At 37.7% G+C, this 19,861-nt stretch overlaps 1 protein-coding gene across 1 annotated transcript in view; it reads right to left on the bottom strand.

Moving 5' to 3' along the window:
* The window catches only part of hat1 (histone acetyltransferase 1), a 38,141-nt gene extending 19,059 nt beyond the window's left edge, over positions 1-19,082 (bottom strand). The window contains exons 1-8 of the mRNA XM_079822041.1: positions 19,033-19,082; positions 18,127-18,198; positions 17,377-17,452; positions 17,129-17,249; positions 8,389-8,568; positions 5,198-5,319; positions 1,903-2,007; positions 847-953 (exon numbers count right to left, since the gene is read on the bottom strand). Coding sequence (XP_079678167.1) covers positions 847-953; positions 1,903-2,007; positions 5,198-5,319; positions 8,389-8,568; positions 17,129-17,249; positions 17,377-17,452; positions 18,127-18,198; positions 19,033-19,039 — 790 coding nt within the window. The 5' untranslated portion in view covers positions 19,040-19,082. The remainder of the gene's footprint in view (positions 1-846; positions 954-1,902; positions 2,008-5,197; positions 5,320-8,388; positions 8,569-17,128; positions 17,250-17,376; positions 17,453-18,126; positions 18,199-19,032) is intronic.
* Between the last annotated feature and the right edge of the window lie 779 nt (positions 19,083-19,861).

The following is a 19,861-nucleotide window of genomic DNA, read 5'->3' as shown; positions in this document are numbered from 1 at the left end:
AGGACGCTACCATTACTACTACCACAAGTGGTACTAGCCCAACCCAAATGTTTAACGTCACAATTATTACTATCCGTTTGCATTAGTTTATATCCAGACGGTCGCTTTTATGCATTCGTTATACAGCAAAGTTGCATATATAAAGCTAGGGACGTGAAAAAGGGAACTATCATCAGGCAAATCAGAAACTCATTCAATGTCAGTTCTTTTTTCATCCTCACTGTAATGCATATTTAGTTAATTTTATTAGATAATTATCAAGTGTTCAAAAATAGAAGTAAATAAAGTGTGAGGGTATACAAATACGTGTCTAATTTCAATGCTATGGCGTTTGTGTAGATATTTAAAGATGGGAAATGGTAACACTTTAAAAGTCAATTTGTAATATTACTTTAGATCAGTAAAAGTATTGTTTGTTGTTTATTTTAACATTAACTAAAACATTTCTATATTTTAGAGTTATATCTTTATTCCCCTGTGGGGAAAAAAAAATTGTATAGTAACATGAATGATTAAGATACAGTTTTGTATATTTAAAAAGTATGTTTTCATGGTTCAGTACTGTTCGGAAATTTTTGTAATAAAGTTCAGCACTATTTTATGTGTTATGTTTGTTTTCAATCAGTTTTCAATGAGTTATCAAGCAGCATGGTCGAACCTAGCTATCAGTAAAATCCACTACCGGTCGACCTGATGCGGTTGGCACTCCTGAAACTTTACAGTGTGTAAGTGGCCTTTAACTCTTAAATATGAGAAAGAATAATAGCGATTCTTTCTCTGGAAAACAGGGCATACAAGAAAGAAAAACAATAAATGTTTAATCTAGGCCTCGGTGTCCGCTCATACCTGTGATGTCCTGTACTTTAGCAGACGTGCAGTAGTATCGGTGGACTGTCTCTAAGAGCTGAGCCCCGTGGCCTTCTCCCTGGAACGGTGGTAAGATCAGCATCTGGCTACACACACACACACACAATACAAAGGCTTCAGTGATGCTGCACAGAAGAGCACGATGATTAGGCACAATACCAATTTAAGGTTAGAGCTCTTGAGCCTTTGAGCAACTGCTCTGCAAACACAGAGCCCTGTTACAACTCTAGCACCCTTCAGACGCACACTACACTACAGACTTTACAGAATCTACTGAAACTGACATTATAGGCCAGGCGTTTTGCTTCAGGACCATCATTTTACATTCAGCATTAAGATACTGACACAACACGGTACCAAAAAAATGTCATAAAAAAACATGAGATGTATTAATATGCAATGAAAGACAACTGTAGAAGTGTGATATGTCAACACTGAGCTAAATGTTACATTACAATTATTACTGTTACCAAGGGAAGGAGTGATTGGACACATGACCTGTGAAATCAACATCACAAGAAACAGGAAGCATTTTATCCAGCCGTTCAAAAGTTGAAAAGCCTATTTATTTGACGATTTGCTTCCCACGCAGGATTACATGGTTAGCTGCGATTTATTATTTGCATTTCGTATGGTTTTTCCCCTGCTGCCGTCTCATTTTGGGTCACGACCTACCAGTTGGGAATTACTGTTAAAGACGGCCTCAATTTAGCGGCTGAAAATGTTCTCAAATACAGTAAGCAATGATATCATCAGTCTCCGAAAGGTTATATCTGTTCATTCATCAGTGGCCAACGTAATGAAACGTTAGCACGTCTTGCCAATCAATACATTAGACTCGTTTTCAAAACGAGCTTTTGGGTGGGTGATGCTGAATCGGTTGCTCTTATAATACCCCGTGAGGGGCTGGCACACAAGAGACGCAAGATGGTAATTTGGGAGTTTTAGGGACAAGGGAGAGAGAGATGTGTAATTTTCTTTTCTTTTTTTCACCGAATAAAGCAGATAGTGGGCACGTGCTTCCTTAGTAATTACCTGACACGTGGTCTGGTTTTGTCTGGGTATACGTAGTAATTATACACTGTCATGTAGCCAACCGTCGCGTAAAGGGTCTCTCCATCCTTATTGTACTTCTCGAATCTGCAAGAAAGACAGAGAGATAGAGAGAGATGACAAAGGCAGGCAGGTCAATCGTAGGCACGCTCCCATGCACCGAACCCCCTCCCGTCGTCAGTGCGAGCACGCTGTGGAGGGCCAGTGGCCTGTCGCTGCACCTGCTGGAGACACTGAATGCATTATGCACTTAATTGGTGCACTGCAACTTAGAGCAGAGAGGCAGGCATCTAGCCTCTTCACATCACTCCAGTCCATTTGCCCATTGTCTGTTTTAATAGGTGCCAAAGCAAAGAAAACACAGGCAGAGTCCCCTTCACTACCGCTGGAGACTTCATTCAGCGTTTCAAAAGACAACAACATTCAATTCAGCCTCTTGGCCTGACTCAAGAAAGAAAGAAACACAAGAGCAAAGAAACGAGACAAACAACACAAAGGAAACTCTTGCCAGATCAACAATTTGCTTCAATGCAGGAGAAAATATAATTAAAGCAGTCTGATAATTGGCCCCACAGGCCCCACAAAGGCAGGAGAGATGTAACTCGGACGCTTTAGATGTGTGTGTGTGTGTGCGTATGAGAAAGAAGAAGGAAATTAGTGTTCAGAAAGTTACTGTTGACTATTAATTGACACTACATTCTTATTGGCACTTGCTGACTTTGCGAGAGCACTTGATTTCTATTTTTTGCCTGCCGAAGTTATCAACACTAACACAAGTTTTTGCAGACAACTTCAATTTGTTCTTTACCCAAATTATTTTGGTTACCTCTGACTTCTACTGTATTGAGAGGAAAAAAAAGAAGAAATTTCTCAAATTATCTTCTTTTATGTTCCAAGAAGAAAGTCAGTCAATACAGGTTTGGAATGACATGGGGGGGTAGAGTGTAAATGATGACTTCTCATTTTTGGGTGAGCTATATCTGTCAATATCTGTGACATGCAGTCAATTACCACAGTTAATAATTTATTTGATTTTTGTTGATTGTATAAACAAACAAAAACTGCACTTACAGTAATGGACATACAATGGAAGCCTATGAGGGAAGACATTTAAAACAGAAATGCGAAGTTTGTTTTATTGATATATATATATTTAAAATATATATATAAATTACTCTGTACACAAATGCATGTTATATGACCTATACAGTCTTAGGGTGTGTTCACTCTTGTAGTTCAGTTTGCCTGGTTCATTTGGTCCCGACCAAAATAAAACCCATTTAGTCCTGGGGTCTCATTTATAACCGTTGCGTACGCAAAAAAACGGGCCCTGAAAGAGGCGTACGCCACTTTCGACGCATAAGTTGTGATTTATAAAAAAAAACTTGACGAGAACATTTTCACACCTGCACGCAAACTCTAACCCATGCGTACGAACTCTTTTACTGTATAGAGTGAGAAAAGTAGCCTAATGAAGTAAGAACAATTTAAAACTCTGTTTTCGTTTTGATATACACATTTACATTAATGTTCCAGTTTCATTAATGGCAATATGCACTGAAATTACATAAAGTCATACTCAGAATTTAGCCTACACAAAAATGATATGAATTTAGACATGTGGATGTGCGAATTTTGATCACTTTTCCTCTGACACACTGTTTTAATGACAGCAATGATTAAATACAGGCTAATTACAATAATTCCTCTTTAAACCTAACTGCAGATCTCATGTTATGACAAAATATGTTTTAGCGAGAACGATGATCAGTGATGCACACACTTACTTCGATATCACAGAAACTGCAGGATTCAGTGGTCGAACGGTACATTATCCGGTTTGAATAGGTCCAATGATAACAGCTGTACAACCACAGCTGCACGGACACGGAGTGTAAAGACATCTTCACAAAATTATGAAAAATACCACTGTATTTGAAGGACACAACTTGAAGAAAAAATTAAGATTTGCACATTTCCTTTTCTAAAATACTTTGTCAGTGACGCTCTGACTCAGATGACTATTTACGCTGCAATAAATAAGTAGGCCTATCTGTTTAAATTAAAATAGCCAAAACATCCTTTATGTTCACATTATCAGCAAAACTGCATGAATTTGAGTTGAAGGGTTTAAAATTAACAAAATATTTTTTATTAAAATAACATTTGGCCCGTGGAAATGAATGAATAAACTTTATTTAAAAAAAAAAATTCTGAGAAGTTGGATGATTGTCAGCAATGTACTGTGTAAGGCACAAATGGCATTTATAGTCCATATCTAATATTTTTCAGCGTCTTGTACCTTTGACAGTGTTCAACATGGTGTCACGTGGATGGGAATATGCATGCAAATGATATGCAGATGAGGTTATGCATAGTAAAACTAGACGTTGTAAGCTCCATATATGGTGATTTCGGGGAGGAGACGGGGTTGAGATGCACGTACGCACAATCTTCTGCTGGCTGTAATTTATAAAGGGATTTTTGCGCAGGTTCTGGCGTACACATGGTTTTATAAATCTGAATTTTTTTTGTGCGTACGCAAAATCTAGCTTTTGTGCGTACGTACACTTTTAGGATGAAATCTATGGAAAGTTTTATAAATGAGACCCCTGGTCCGCTTCGTGTTCACATTGGCATTTTAACACATTTAACACGGATATGTTCACAACCTGATTGGTCAGCTTTTATTACATATATTTTGTGACGAAACTTAGTTCATAAAATGTCAAAACAGCGTCAGGAATCCCTTCATCACACACACTAACAAAGATCTGCTGTTAGGAGACTAAGTTCTGTGGCCTGTACTGAACTGAGATGGGCAAACTCGCTAGCCTGGATGCCAGCCGAACTTAGCCCCGCCCACAGCATTTGAGGTCGGGAAGTTCAGTCTGGACTTGATCCGTTGTGGAGCAACTATTCGAGGCGCACCAGAGTTCGTTCGTTTGCTTGCTTGGTGCACACCAGGGTTCGGATGGCAGCGTTCACGCTTATTCAAATGAACCGCACCAACAGAGCAATCGCACCAGGGTTCATTTTAATCCAACCAAACCCGCCAAGTGTGAACACACCCTTAATCATCCTTTTAGTGGCAGGATTACAGTTCTATAGTTCTAGGAACTTCACAGCTGATTGTGAGTTATTATGTTACCAACATAATTTGTGTGAGCGAATGCAAGCACGTTCTTGCCAGTTAGACTGAAGATCATTACAGTAAAAGCAATTTTTGCACACATTTTTAAACTAAGGAATGAATCTGTGAATCTTAGACACTCACACAAGGAAGAAATCCCAGCGATCATCATCCACATCGATGTAACTGGCCGTCTCAATGAACCACATGAGAAATGTCTGCAAGCGCTCGTGGTACTCTCTGAACCCTGGACTTAAGACATCCACCTAAAATCGTGAAGAGCAGATCAAATTCATGGTCAGTTTATTAAAAGTTCATGAAAATGTGCATCGGGATAAACAACATTTATTCTTAAAATTACTATGCAACACGTTTGCATAATATGGCACATCAAAACGTCAGTCTAATAAGCAGCGAGATGATTTATAAATGATCAAAAGTATTAGTAGCAAACCAAAGAAAACATTACGGATGCACCGAAATTTCAAGGTTACGGCCCGAATTAGTCTTGAAGGGCTGAAATCATTGACCGAAACAGAAGCTTAATTTACATGGACCCTAATAATCCGACTGTAATCAGACTAGTAGCACAATCGAAATAAAAAAAGTCACATGTAACCACATCATTTGGGATGAATTGGCCAAATCCGATTCAAATTTCATTTGGAACGCAAGAGGTGGTTTCTAATCTGATCAACAGGACATGTACACACCTGATCAAATTGAAAACCGAAACTAGAAAGTACTGTGCATGTGCAATGACGGAGAAATGGCGTAATGATGCATGATGTATTAAAGGAAAACGCCACTTTTTTTGAAAATAGGCTCGTTTTCCAACTTCTCTAGAGTTAAACAGTTGAGTGTTACGGTTTTCGAATCCATTCAGCCGATCTCCGGGTCTGGCGGTAGCACTTTTAGCATAGCTTAGCATAGATCAATGAATCTGATTAGACCGTTAGCATCTCACTCAAAAAAATAACCTATATTTAACCTATATAAAAAAAGTTTCTATATTTTTCCTATTTAAAAACTTGACTCTTCTGTAGTTACATCGTGTACTAAGACCGACGGAAAGTGAAAAGTTTTTCACAATTTTCTAGACCGATATGGCTAGGAACTATTCTCTCATTCCTGCGTAATAATAATCAAGGAACTTTGCTGCCGTCCCATGAGTGCAGCGGCGCAATGATATTACACAGAGCCTGAAAATAGTCCCCAGCACGCTCTCTGTCCAAGCAGGTTGTCACGTTGGTTATGTTGACAGAAGTTAGCCTATTTTCAGGCGCTGCGTAAAATTCTCCTTCCACTCATCGTCTATGAAGTAGAGCAGAAAAACGTCTCACCAGTCCTTGTTTCACACTTTATCTCAGGCGTAGGAAAGGGGGTTTGTACTGTTTGATAATATTAGCAGCACTGTATGAAGCATTATGTGCGTCTTCAGAAATGTAGGAGAATAGTATGTGCAAACAAAAACAGTCTCAACTTTCAAATTGTTTCGATTTTATATATTTTATATATAAAAGAGGTTTTGCCGCTCTGTAATATGGTGAGACTGTGACAGATCACGCACTGTAGCATCAGTTCAAGCAGCAGCACAGATCAAGTGCACTCATTAACTCTTTCTTTTTCTTTACTACTAGTTATAGAACTAAATAAACATGAATGAACATCAGAAGGTATGCTGAATGATATAGAAAGACTTACTGAAATGTATAATGTCTCATGTAATCTCTCAGTGTTTCAACTGTGGAAAGACGTCAATAAAACAGCTTGTAAACAATGTCCCATAACGTTATATTTACCTCAGGAAAGCTATTCAATGTCCATAAACTCATTAGTTAGCTAGTAATGACTCCAGAGCATCATTTTGATAAATATTTGCACTGTTTTACATATTCATTGTATTTTTACTTAACCTGTTAGTGATGTCTTCATTAATGCATGTTTAAATATGTCATGAAAAAAAATATTCCAGCCATCGTTTAAATGTTTATATTTCCCCAACAAAAGGGAGTAGAAACATAATTATATTATTAAAAAGTTGCTTTAAAAATGCCCTATTTGCTATTAAAATATTTGCACAACTTTGAGTGTTGATTATGAAATATACTTTACTTTCGTTTTCTGATTTTAATGTTGGTGTTTTGATAAAAAGTGAAAACTAAAAAAATCATAAGATGAATTAGAGTCTATTATTAATATAATTAAACAAAAAAGTATATGTGTGTATATGTGTGTGTATTAGTGGTGGGCATGGATGAATTTTTTTTATCTAGATTAATATCACTATAATCTTGGAATTAATCTAGATTAATCTAGATTAAAATGGCTCATTTGAATTCTGCCGAAGGCATTCAGAATATGTGTACTCGTAAGTGATCGTTTGTCTTTTTGTAGTTTGAATAATAAATAACTTCTGTCCCTTTAAAACCTGACGCACGCATGGATCCCACTGTTCCTGTGAGCTGTTTATGACTGTTTACGTTAAAACTCACCAAGATGGGCATTGAGACATTTTTGAGTGTATTTGACCATTAATAAGCTGGAAAAAGGAGCTAATTTTTGCACTTGTATGTCAGAGACGGCTTTATTTACGGTATGTGTGTGTGCGCTTTAGATGCGAGTGCGAAATCTGTGGGAATTAGTAGAATTAACGTTATGTGCAACCCCGCGCGAAATTCAGACCGGTCACACCAATACTAACACGCTGTCATGAGGAAAACATTTTTCAGAGGATTAAACGGACTGAATGAGAGGAGGCGCGCTAAAATATCAAGGTGAAAGTCATCATAGCTTGTGTAGTATAGACCCAGCTCCCAACCCAACTTTAATACACTAACGGCAAGATTTTTTTTAATCGCCCGATAAGAGTCTCACATTAACGCAGCACGTTAACGCCGATAACGGCCCACCACTAGTGTATATATGTGTGTGTATATGTATGTGTGTGTATATATATTTTTATTTATTTATTTATTGTTTGTATTATTATTTTCCCTTCCTCCTGGTTTTGAGCCAAGTGCATCCTGAAAATGTTTGGTTTCGGTCCAGAATTTTCATTTCGGTGCATCACTAGGCGAAATGGTAGTAATACAATTACAAACACAACAACAATCCTACATTTGAGTGTAATAACTTTCTCCACTGCTTTTGTTGACATAAAGTGAGCAAGAAAAAAAAGAACTATAAAATCATAGCCTAACACATTTCACTATTCATGATCCCCACTGCCAAACCTGTAACAATAGTCTGAAACTCTAACATATTCCAGTTTGAGTGCTGAATGTCATTGCCAGCAGTCAAAGCAGTGACTCAACGTGCAGTGGGATCTGTACCTTGTGTATATGGTAGGTGAGATCCTCTCCTGCCTCCACATTGTGAACTTTGTAGGTGTGTTGCAGATTGCCAAAGGGTTTGAAGTTGGCCTCTTTCTCCAAGAGAGAGATGAAGTCATCTGTGTTACAGCAGAAACCAGCAGGAATGATCTCTCTGATCTTACCCTCCACATCATCTGGCTGAGGACAAACAGAGAAAGAGAGAGCAGGCTTTAAATGACTTACTACCGACATTTCAACAAATGAAAAACTACCAACATTTGCAATGAGAGAACAACATTTACGCAAGAGAGACCAGTGTATATTACAATTCAAACAATAGAAACAAAGCAAAGTCAATATTTAAACCGCCAAGAATCACAATTAAAGAACCGTGTGAATCTAAAGTCGCACTGAATTTTACTCAATTTTGGTAAACAATTGTGTTCAAATGAACAGATTTCTTTTGAAAGAAGTCTCTTATGCTATTCAAGACTGCTAGCCTGGATGCCAGCCGAACGTAGCCCCGCCCACAACATTTGAGATCGGAAAGTTCGGTCTGGACTTGATCCGTTGTGGAGCAACTATGCTGGAACCAGAGAACCTGTTCGGACCAATCAAATTGTCAGGGCGGGCTTTATACGGTGATGGACAGATGCAACGTAATCATCACGTCACCAAAGAGCGCTTGGGTTGAATTTGTTTAATAAACAGAGAACTTGTTGGTATATGCGTTCATCTTTACTATTCCTCTCAGAAATGATGATGGTGTTGGTAAGTACTCCGTGTATCCTTAAATTCTTTTTACAACACCGGCAAAGATCGTTTACACTCATCTTCTTCTTCTACTTCCAGCATGCGTGCAGTTGAGTTCTGTTGACAACTATACGTCCCTACACACGTCACTTACTCCGTTGCTCTGATTGGTTGTAGGTCTATCCAATTGAGTGCAGAGGCATTTTCTTTCCTGGTTCGGTTGAAACACGCCTCATAATCACAGCCCAATGGAGCATCAGACTCATATTCTGACTAGAATCTGAGTATGACGATGTCAGGCTACAAGACTGCATTTATTTAATCAAAAATGATTAAATATTTTGAAATATCCTTAGATGAGGTTTGTCAAACGTAACGGTACTACCGACACTATTCTATACAAAAAAACAAACAAAAAAAAAACAGTTGATGGTACCAGCATTTCTGCAGTACCGGTAATACAGAGTACTGTATACTCTGTACCTGCGGATAGATGCTGCTTTCAAACACACTCGCTCGTGTTTGAGCCCTCTCTCCGAGCATCAACTATTTCTATTTACAGCTTCTGCTGCTTTTAAAAGCGTTGAGCATTGTAGCCAATCACGATCATATCTGTTGAGCGTGAATGCAATAGCCTATCAGAGGTGCTAGTCAGTAAGTTAGTAAGAATTCGCTAAACACCACTGCAACACTCTTGCGAATCCTTTCATCATGACCAACAACAAAGTTTAAACACGATGTAAATAAGAGACTCATTGTACAATCATACACTGTAAAAAAAAAAAAAGGTCTCCAATTGAACATTTTCTAGTGAGCGATCACATCTAAAATTTTCATTTGGCCAAATTGAATTTCTTGAATTTTAATTTAATTAAATTAAATTGCATCAGTTCACAGAAATTCAATTTGGCCAACTGAAAAATTTAGATGTGATCGCTCACTAGAAAATGTTCAATTGGAGACCTGAATTTTTTTTTACAGTGTAACGGTCAGGAATGCAGAATTCAGGGAGCTTGTGCTTTAGAGATTGACAGTTTTCGCGATTATAAAGGGAGGCTCTTCTCTTGCTTTCTGTTTATTACCCATTCACAATCTGAATACAAGTTTACTTTTTCATGCTACTAAGTAAACCTCAAAGTTTCTAGATTGACAGCTGTATCAATGCGCGATTGAATCGGAAAAGTAAAAATGATAACCAATGGACCCAACAAAATGGGACGTTTTTGCCCAGGTACCGAAATTGGCACATGATCCTTCAGAAATCATATGCTGATTTGCTGCTCAAGAAAAACAAAACAGCTGCTTAATTTTTTTGTGGAAATCATGAAATATCAGCTTTCCTTGAAAGTCTTTGGGATGTGCTGGACGAGACTTTACAGAGTGCTGGACTCTTGTATCTTGTATACAAGATCTTGACCAAACATTTCTAAGGAAATAACATCACAACGTTTATTTCTATCAAGAGGTGCGTCAACTTTTGGTCAAGATCTTGTATTGACAATGCAAGAGTCCAGCACTCTGTAAAGGCGCCTCCAGCACATCCCACAGACTTTCAGTGAATTGAAGGTCTGGACAATTCATGTGTGAAAATGATTCTTCATGCTCCCTCCCAACCATTCTTTCACAGTTTGAGCCTGATTAATCTTGACATTGTCATCCTGGAATATGGCCATGATGTGTCTTCCTACATGGTTGTTTAAGAAATGAAAAGCACACTCCAACAACTAGGGTTAGAAGAACTGTTAGCCAAACATATAACATGATAGAAACATCATAATCACTGCAAGTTTGGCCAGGCAGTGTATGTATGGGATGCAACAATACAGTTAGTCCAAGGTTAAATACATACCTCGGTTTTTAACCACGGTTTTCGGTTCGGTTCTGATGGCTTGTCACATCAGTCTTTTGCTATTCTATTCTTAGGCGACAGGAACAGCAAGAGGTTAAGGAGAAAAAAGTCTATTTTTTTATTACAATACTCTTTCTTTATTTTACTTAAAAGAATTGAAAAACCTTACTTAAACTTAAAACTGTACTTAAAAAAAAAACCTTGTACACATTCCTAGTGTATTGTATAATATAAAATATATATATTTACACTGGCAGCTCAGAGCTGTACAGCAGCATTTAAGTATGAAATTGAATGAATAAACGTAAAAATAAAACACTACATAGACGTCACTATAAAATATACATTGATTCTTATTAAAGCTACTGTATTAAAGTTCTTCAGTCAAGAGTAGTGAGTGATTTTCTCTGTCTTTTGTTGTTGTATTAACATTAAAGGGATAGTTCACTCAAAAATGAAAATTCTGTCATCGAGAAATGAATACAGGTTTGGAACAATATTAGAGTGAGTAAATAATGACATCATTCCACGTGTTCACTACTGCAATGCTGTCAATTTAAGACCTGCGTGCATCTAATATGCACTACTTAGTCCAGTAATCACGTGTTTGACAAGCGTTTAGTGCGCTCGCTCGGAGAAGCGCATGTTAAAACCGTGCATATGCACGCAAATGAAGGCTTTAAAACGCATGCAAATAATAAACTTTCGTGATTGTGAATAGCTATAGTGTTCCGTGAGTATAACTCTACCACTAACGTGTGATGTGAATGTATGTCGCGTTGTTCAGTATATTGGGATGGAGGCAAATGATAAAATTTGTAGAAAAATAATTCATTAAATGCAAAACCGATTCACAAGCCCGTATTGAACCGTGAATGCCGTACCGAACGGTTCAATATTATATTGAGAATTGTGGCATCCCTAGTATGCATGTTTATGTTTACATCTATTTAAGGGGTATGATGTGCTTACAGACTTGTTTCCAGTGAAGAATAATGACATACATTGAGTCTAATCATCGCACAACGCTATTGTATAACTACAGAAGACGTATATGGCACAACATGGCGGCACAGACACTTCAATTGTGCTTTTTGCCCTTTTAGGATCTGAACAGCCACTGGTCACTTTCGGTTTTCACTGTATGGAGAAGAGAGCATAGTTAACTTTTTGCTAAACATCTCACTTTTGTAATTTAGAACAACTTGAGGGTTTGTGAATGATAACACAAAATTGGGCTGAACTATCCCTTTAAAAGGCAAAGATTCAGCAGACCAGAAAGAATGTGTGCATCTCTATAGAGGTAACGCATGTTCATCTTAATCTAAAGCACGTTTCAAACTCCCACACAGAGAGAGCGGTTAACTCAGCTGTGTCTAGTATACAGTGAGAGCAGCTGAATTTAATCATATAAACTGAAGTGGCACATTTATGAGTTGTGCGTCTATTCCCCCGGCGCTCGGCCTTACATATAATCACAAAAGAGCCCTAACAGAGTAATTCCCTATTGTTCTGTCATTAAGCTATACTTCAGCTGTGATTGGCACACCGCAAAAAGGAATTAAAGGAAAAAAATACATATTTTTGTGGCACAAAAAGGAGACCCATTAGGCAATTAGCAATGTCAGCTGAGGAGTTTCCAGCCCCCCCTCTTCTTGTGCCTCCTCTGAAAGACCACTTAATTGAATACATTTACTACTTATCTTAAACCATGAATATCAGATGAAGTTCCCCCCACCGTAATGTGTCCCAGCTTCTCACCGGGCAATAAAATTTAATGAATTGATCTCGACTTAACAAAAAAAAAAAAGCCTGGATATGTATAATAGGTTCCTGTGTTCTGAGGCTGGTGAGCGAACTCAATCAAACGAGTTTGCCCTCTCTATTCACAGGCTCCGGGCCGGACAATAGCGTCGCCCCCCTCCTCCACCCTCTCTGAGATTTTTTTACCCAGCAGAATGTGCACCCATGTTTGCATTGTATCCATTTCCAGCGGGCCTGACATGAGAACACTTTGTATTAAGTTGCTAAGCAGGGCCCTTTGGCCGCGTGATGGGCTGCGCTTGTGTCGCGGGACTCTTCATTCACAACGGCCACAAAACACACGACAAAAGGCTAATGCAACACGCCGCTAATTCCTGCTCATTCAGACATCAGCTAATATCAGAAGGGGATCGGTGCACCTGCAGCTCAGTAACACTCACTATTGTCCAGCTGCATTATGGGAGCGAAGAGAGGACGACAAAAACAGAGCAGACCGAAAATTGTAAAAATAGTTTCTCGGGCAAATTGCTCAATCGCACGAATAAAAGCGTGGCATTGTGGCGTTCCTGTATTAACTAATGGCGCTTAAGGATCCAAGACTCTTCAGAGACTTGAGGTTCGTTTTGAGAATACGTCTTCTTTATACGATGGGGTTCAACAACGGCATTGAATCCAATTACACTGGGAAAAAAAACCTTCTAATCAAAGACATCATCTATGAGGAAAAAAGATGAAAAAAAAGAACCCAATATGAGCAACGGTGGAGCCCTGGAAAAGAAAAGAGATAATAAAATCAACTATCCTTACACAATAAACATCTTAAGTATGTTTAGCAACTATAATTACATACAACACGACACGTAAAGGTGAAAGATATTCAGAAATGCCACTAAACACGCATGGTCACATGGTGTCAGCAGCACACAGTATAGAATTAGGTCTAATTCTAAAAAAACAGCTCAGGTCTGATGTTATCCAACCTCAACTGCCTGAATCAATCGCATGCATAAGCAAGTTTGTTCAATTAAAACTAGGTTAGTGTGTCTGTTAAACACATTTCCTCTGTGTAAAGTGCTTTATTAGCTGAAATTAAAGTCTGGGATGGTGTGTGAATAGGCTATAGTGAGTGTGTGTGCAGAGGTAGAATACAGACACAGGGAGATCCAGCAACTCATATAATTGAGGTCTGCTCAACACAGGTGAATGATATTAAAGCAACAGTTCTTGCAAAAGTACAAATTCTATCACCACATGACATTTCAGAAACATTCATTTGAAATATTCTGACTGACTTAGGACTCTAGTCTTATTAAAATTAACTATTGGTATTCCATAGTATAATACATTTGTAGATGATAAACCGATGGTTTCGATGGTATTTCAATGGTTAAACAGTATCCTAAACAGATTTAGTGTAAATGCAAATGCACTAAAACTGCAATAGCTTAAAGAAATATACTGTTGGCAAATTATATTACATTATTCACTTGTAATACAAATTATAATTGCGTCTTTAACGGGCATCCTGTCGCATCCTGTCAATGTAAACTGGCCTGTCAATCATCTTAATCACAGTTAACATCCTCCACATTTCATTTACTTTAATTCCCAACCATATTGGAGAGAAAAGTAGCATGTTGATCTGCCAGTCGAGACTCTCCTCATAATAATGCATTTAAAAGTGAATGGCCTAACGGATCTTAAAAGTCCACATTGTTGTTGTAGATGAAATATAACATGGATAACATTTTTATAATGTTTATTTTTATTCATTTTTTAATCAGATTAAATGTTGATTATTAGTCACTCAAACCCCTTTATCTAAACCTCTATTTAACCGTTTGTCGCCATGTTTGTAGTTTCACACTTTTTTTTTATTCATGTTTGTAGTTCTGAACCAAATCCTCCTCCAAAACGCATTGGGTTGTGGGCAATATTAGCCATTAGAGTCACTGTGACACTTCGAAAATCTACTGGACATCCGGGGACTTTCTTTTCAACATACTATGCATTGGGACACACTTATTCTAATCTCACATACTATTTAGGATGGATAGTATGGACATTGGGACGCAGGGATGGTCAAGACGGTCTGCTGAAGTTCAAACTGAGCCTCAGAATAAAGAAGAAAGGTGATTTAAGTGACTTTGAATGTGGCGTGGTTGTTGGTGCCAGAAGGGCTGGTCTGAGTATTTCAGAAACTGCTGATCTACTGGGATTTTCATGCACAACCATCTCTAGAGTTTATAGAGAATGGTTCAAAAAAGAGAAAATATCATATTATATTGGTAGCACTTTATTTTACAGTCCTTTTTCACATGAACATCCTATGTACTTATTGTAGTAATGACCCTGAGTAATAACTAGGTACTAACCCTGCTACCCCTAAATCTTAAAGGGGACATATCATGAAAATCTTTAAACACTTTTTCCGCGTTTAAGTGCTATAATTGGGTCCCCGGTGCATCTACCAACCCAGAAAACGTGAAAAAGGACAACTCAGTAACTTTGTTTTGGTAAGCCTTCTTCTACAAGCATGTGATAAAACGAGCCGCTCTGATTTCTCTCCCCTTCTGATGTAGGAAGGGGATCTTATTAAAATATTACCGCCCCTTAATCTGCACATTTCCACCCAGGGCACTGACAGACTGTTTCGAATTAGCATAGTTTCCGCCCTCAGTCAGTTGTACACTGTCCACCATTTTCTCTGTGCTCGAGCATCTATAGTAACAACAATGTCTTGTAAGCAATATAGGTGCATTGACTGGAAGAGGGACTGAATTGAGAACTGAATTCGTGATTGCATGCTGTCTGAGAGAGGCGGCTTTCTGTGTGCACGCTTTGGGTGCATGTCAGTCAACGCAAGCACAGCTTATTGCACTTAAACAGGACATCGGATGCCCCTTTTTACAAGTTGTAAAATAAGTCTGACTGTGTATGTGAAGTTTTAGCTTAAAATACCCCACAGATCATTTTGTATAGCATGTTAAAATTGCCAAAAGTGCTGTTTTTGTGTGTTTTATCATTTTGTGCTTATATATTATGACTAATAATAATTATTATGATTTATTATTATTGCTAATAATATAAATATAATAATATTTAACAAAATAATAAATATTATTATTATAATACATTTTCATTATTAAAAAATGTGAGTATTTAAGAATAAATATAACAATATAATAATAATAATAATTTTTATATTTTACAGAAAACTTATTTTACAAAAAAAAACTGCAGGGTTACCTGTTAACATGTAGGCAGCCTAAGCCTATGACTAAAAATCACTAGAAATGTCTATTATATTTATTATAAAATATTGTATTATTATTATTATAAAAATCTGTGATATCAATTTCTTAAATTTTGTCAGGAGGTATGCAAAATCAAGAACGAGTCTATGTCTTTATTGTGAAATATGTGAAAAACTGTGGGGAAAAAACTCTGTACACTGGAGAAAAACATATGGATTGTCATATACATTTATTTAGAGAAGTATTATTTTTCCTATTTTTTTACCCAAAATAGGATGAAGTGAGCACTGCTGGGCACTAAACACACTCATGTTTCATTCATACTGGAGGCCAGAGGGCGCCCTCGAGCAGAAACGCCACATACGCCTCAGAGAGAAGTCATATAATGACGTTTCAGGAAATCCCTAATGTGAAGCTAGCGCTGTGTAGCTGAATAAAAAGATAGAAAGAAACGCCTTGATTAAACATCAACACAAACACACGACTGCCACAATATATGGTGGATTCTTTTATCTAATATATAAGTTCTTCAAACCTTCTCGGGTATTTTCATAAAGTATATTGCTGTGCTAATCTTCATCACTGTATAGAATACTATAAAATAATTCATCATCTGCCTCAATCTGTGATAAGAAGCCACATCAGCTCACAAAAAGGAAATATCTAACACTCGACTGACGATATGAAGGGAGTAAAAACATGTGATTAAACATTGTCTATTTTTTTTGTTTTTTCAAACGCACGTTATAAGTGACTCAAACTCGCAGTCTTTCAGACGGAGCAGCGTTTACTCCTGATCAGAGAGCCGCTCTTCACTAACACACTAGGCGTATATTTATTTCATTCAAATCGCAGCCTTTAGGCTTTCATAATCGCACATAAACCAAATCGCAATCGTAGTTCGATTTCGATTAATCGTGCAGCTCTACCGCACAGGCATAAGTGACTTAAAAGCGAGGTGGAAAAGCCTCCAAAGGTGAAAAAACAGTCCAACGCCAACAGTCTGCATGTTTTGTTAAGAATGTGATGCATATGTAAAAGGATATTTTAATTGGATTACATGAATGCATGTCAACACTGTGAGTGAGATGAACATACACAACATAAAATGAACGAGTGGTATGAGAAGCTGTACCTCCACACAGTCAAACTTTTCTGTGACCCTGGAAGTGTACTTGACTTTGAACAGGGTGTTTAGGTTCCCTGCACTGTAGTACAGCTGGATCTGAAGACCTTTGTAGCCAAACGCCACTTCACTGTGCAAAAACAAAGCACAAACAATTGAGAAACAGGAAAGAATAATGGTGCATATTAGTAAATGAATACATAACTATATAATAAATGTATAACAGTGTATGATATGCAATGGAAGGTGATACATACTCGTCTCCAAACAGCTGATGGCTGAATTCAGGGTGAAACGTTGTGCTTTCATCATCTACATCCTCTGGGAACCGCACTACATCACACAAAACACTGACTTTATCAATTGGGAATTGAATGGAAGGTGAGCATTACATAGAATGGAGTCAAATCAAATAAAAACGTTTGTTCAAATAGTGCTAGAGGGATCATTCACCCAAAAATATAAATTCTGTCATCATTTACTCGCCCTCAAGTTGTACCAAACCTGATTTAATTTCTTTCTCCTGCCAAACACAAAAGATGATATTTTAAAGAATGTCAGTAACCGAATAGTTGATGGTCCCCATTGACTTCCATAGTATTTTTTTTCCAACTGTGGAAGTCAATTGGGTCCATCAACTATTCGGTTAACCATAATCTTCCAAATATCTTCAGCAGAAGAAAGAAACCGGTTTGGAACAACTCGAGGGCGAGTAAATGATGACGCAATTTCCATTTTTGGGTGAACCGTCCCTTTAAACAGCTGCTGAACATGATCATCATCCAAACAAATCCGAACAAGCAGAAAAGGAAAGTTACTTCAGATGAAGAACAAGTTAAATCTTGAATAGCATCTACTGGGGAATCATTCAAAACTAGAAAAATTAAATAAGGTCAATTTCCTGACGACTTCTATAATACTGCAGGACAAATGTATTTTGAACACAAAACATGATCCTACAACAACAGTTTTTATTCGTTTTTTTATAGTGATGATCAATGATTTACCCAATTTCAGGCATAAAGCTTCATTAGTGTCGCATTTATACTCTGCGAGTTTCTTCTCCATTTCATTCACAGCTGTAGGAAAGACAGAGAAACATGTTAGTCATAATATAATGCTCAAAGTATCATTTCTGTCATCAGCTAAACAACTCAATATCATACAGTAATTCAATGCAATATGATAGAATACAATAATGTGGCTGCTGTTGGACCCTCACAGATTAATAAAATATATATAAGTTCACTAATCAAATATAACAAATATGGCATATTGACCATGTGAGCTTTTGTCCAGACAATTTCTTCCATTGCTTTAGAACATCTTAAATCATGCTGGGGAACAAGATCAAGTTTTATACTTGAGTGCTTTAAACTATTGACTTGATATACTGATTACATAATTACTAATGATAAACATATCCTAAAATGCTAAATAGTAGCATACTGGTGTTATATTTTTTTTAGACCGAATAGTATACATGTATATAACTAACTATCACTCATGAATAAATCTATCTTTCAACACGTGTAGTTTCTTTCTCTCTAATAAATAACATCATCTCAGATATCCAGACCATAATGCACGTTACACTGACAGCTAACATAGGCACTGCATACATTGAGTTCATCCTAATGTGCACATCTTAATCTGCGTGATATTGTGAGTTCGTGTGTTCGTTGGTATATCTGACATTTAAACGCGAAGACGAAGATAAACAAGCATGTGCTGTTCTTCTGTGTGATGATTAGCATGTAGCCGCGGCTAAACCTCTGTTTCTCTGCTCTATCTGCTCCCGCGCGGACCAGCACACGGCACCGCTCGAGCTCTAACATCACACACACACTCATGCTTCATGACAGCAGCAGGAATAAAACACGGACGCTATAATCGAGGGTTTTCACACTCACCCGCCATTTTTGCGCGTCTTCTCCGTTCAACCCGCCAAATGCCAAAACCACTTCCTGTTTACCCACGTGCTTCCGCTCGCTACAGCCATTGGAGAACAGCACGCGTTGTTTTTCTCATCGCAGCAGAATCAGATTTGGCTCCAACAACACCGCGTGACAGAGCGCGACATTGGTACACAACAGTTATTATTTGGATCTGAACGTTACCTTGATAATATATCAGCCACAGGTTTATTTTTTTTTAAATGGTTGTAGTAGCTATAAAACATCTTCTGCGTGTTAAATGCGCAAATAAAACTCGTAGCACTTAATTTAATGCAGGTAACATCTTAAAATGTATGTTGAAACCAGTTTTATGAGTCATTTGAGTCAAAAAAAAAAAACCCATCTTAAATAAATTGCATCATGTTTAAAAATTAAGGATCTTGTGTGGCCGTGAAGGGCTTCCGTACTAAACTGCTTCATTGAAACAAACAAATAGCTAAAGCAAGCCTGTTGGGGCTTTTTTATTTTATTTAAAGGCACAATATGTAACATTCTTGGATGTTTCAATTCAGAGAAATAAGATATTTTAACCAGGGCTGAATCCAAAATTGCCCCCTAAACCCTCAATCACTATTCCCTACGTTAGTCCACTAATACAGTTCACTTGAAGGAGTGAATGAAAACAAGTGAGTAATTTCGGACAGCCTTTGTGTGTACATCGGCTGTACACTCGTTATTGCGGTGCAATGTGGGATTGAATGAGTGCACTCGATAATGTCCACTATGGTTTCGGACAGCACTACCAATGGCTGTCCCCTCAAATAGTGCCCTAATTAAGGGTATT

Source organism: Gobio gobio (assembly GCF_949357685.1).
Source record: "Gobio gobio genome assembly, chromosome: 7".
In the NCBI taxonomy this organism is placed as follows: Eukaryota; Metazoa; Chordata; class Actinopteri; order Cypriniformes; family Gobionidae; genus Gobio; species Gobio gobio.
This window is presented reverse-complemented; position numbering and strand designations above follow the sequence as displayed.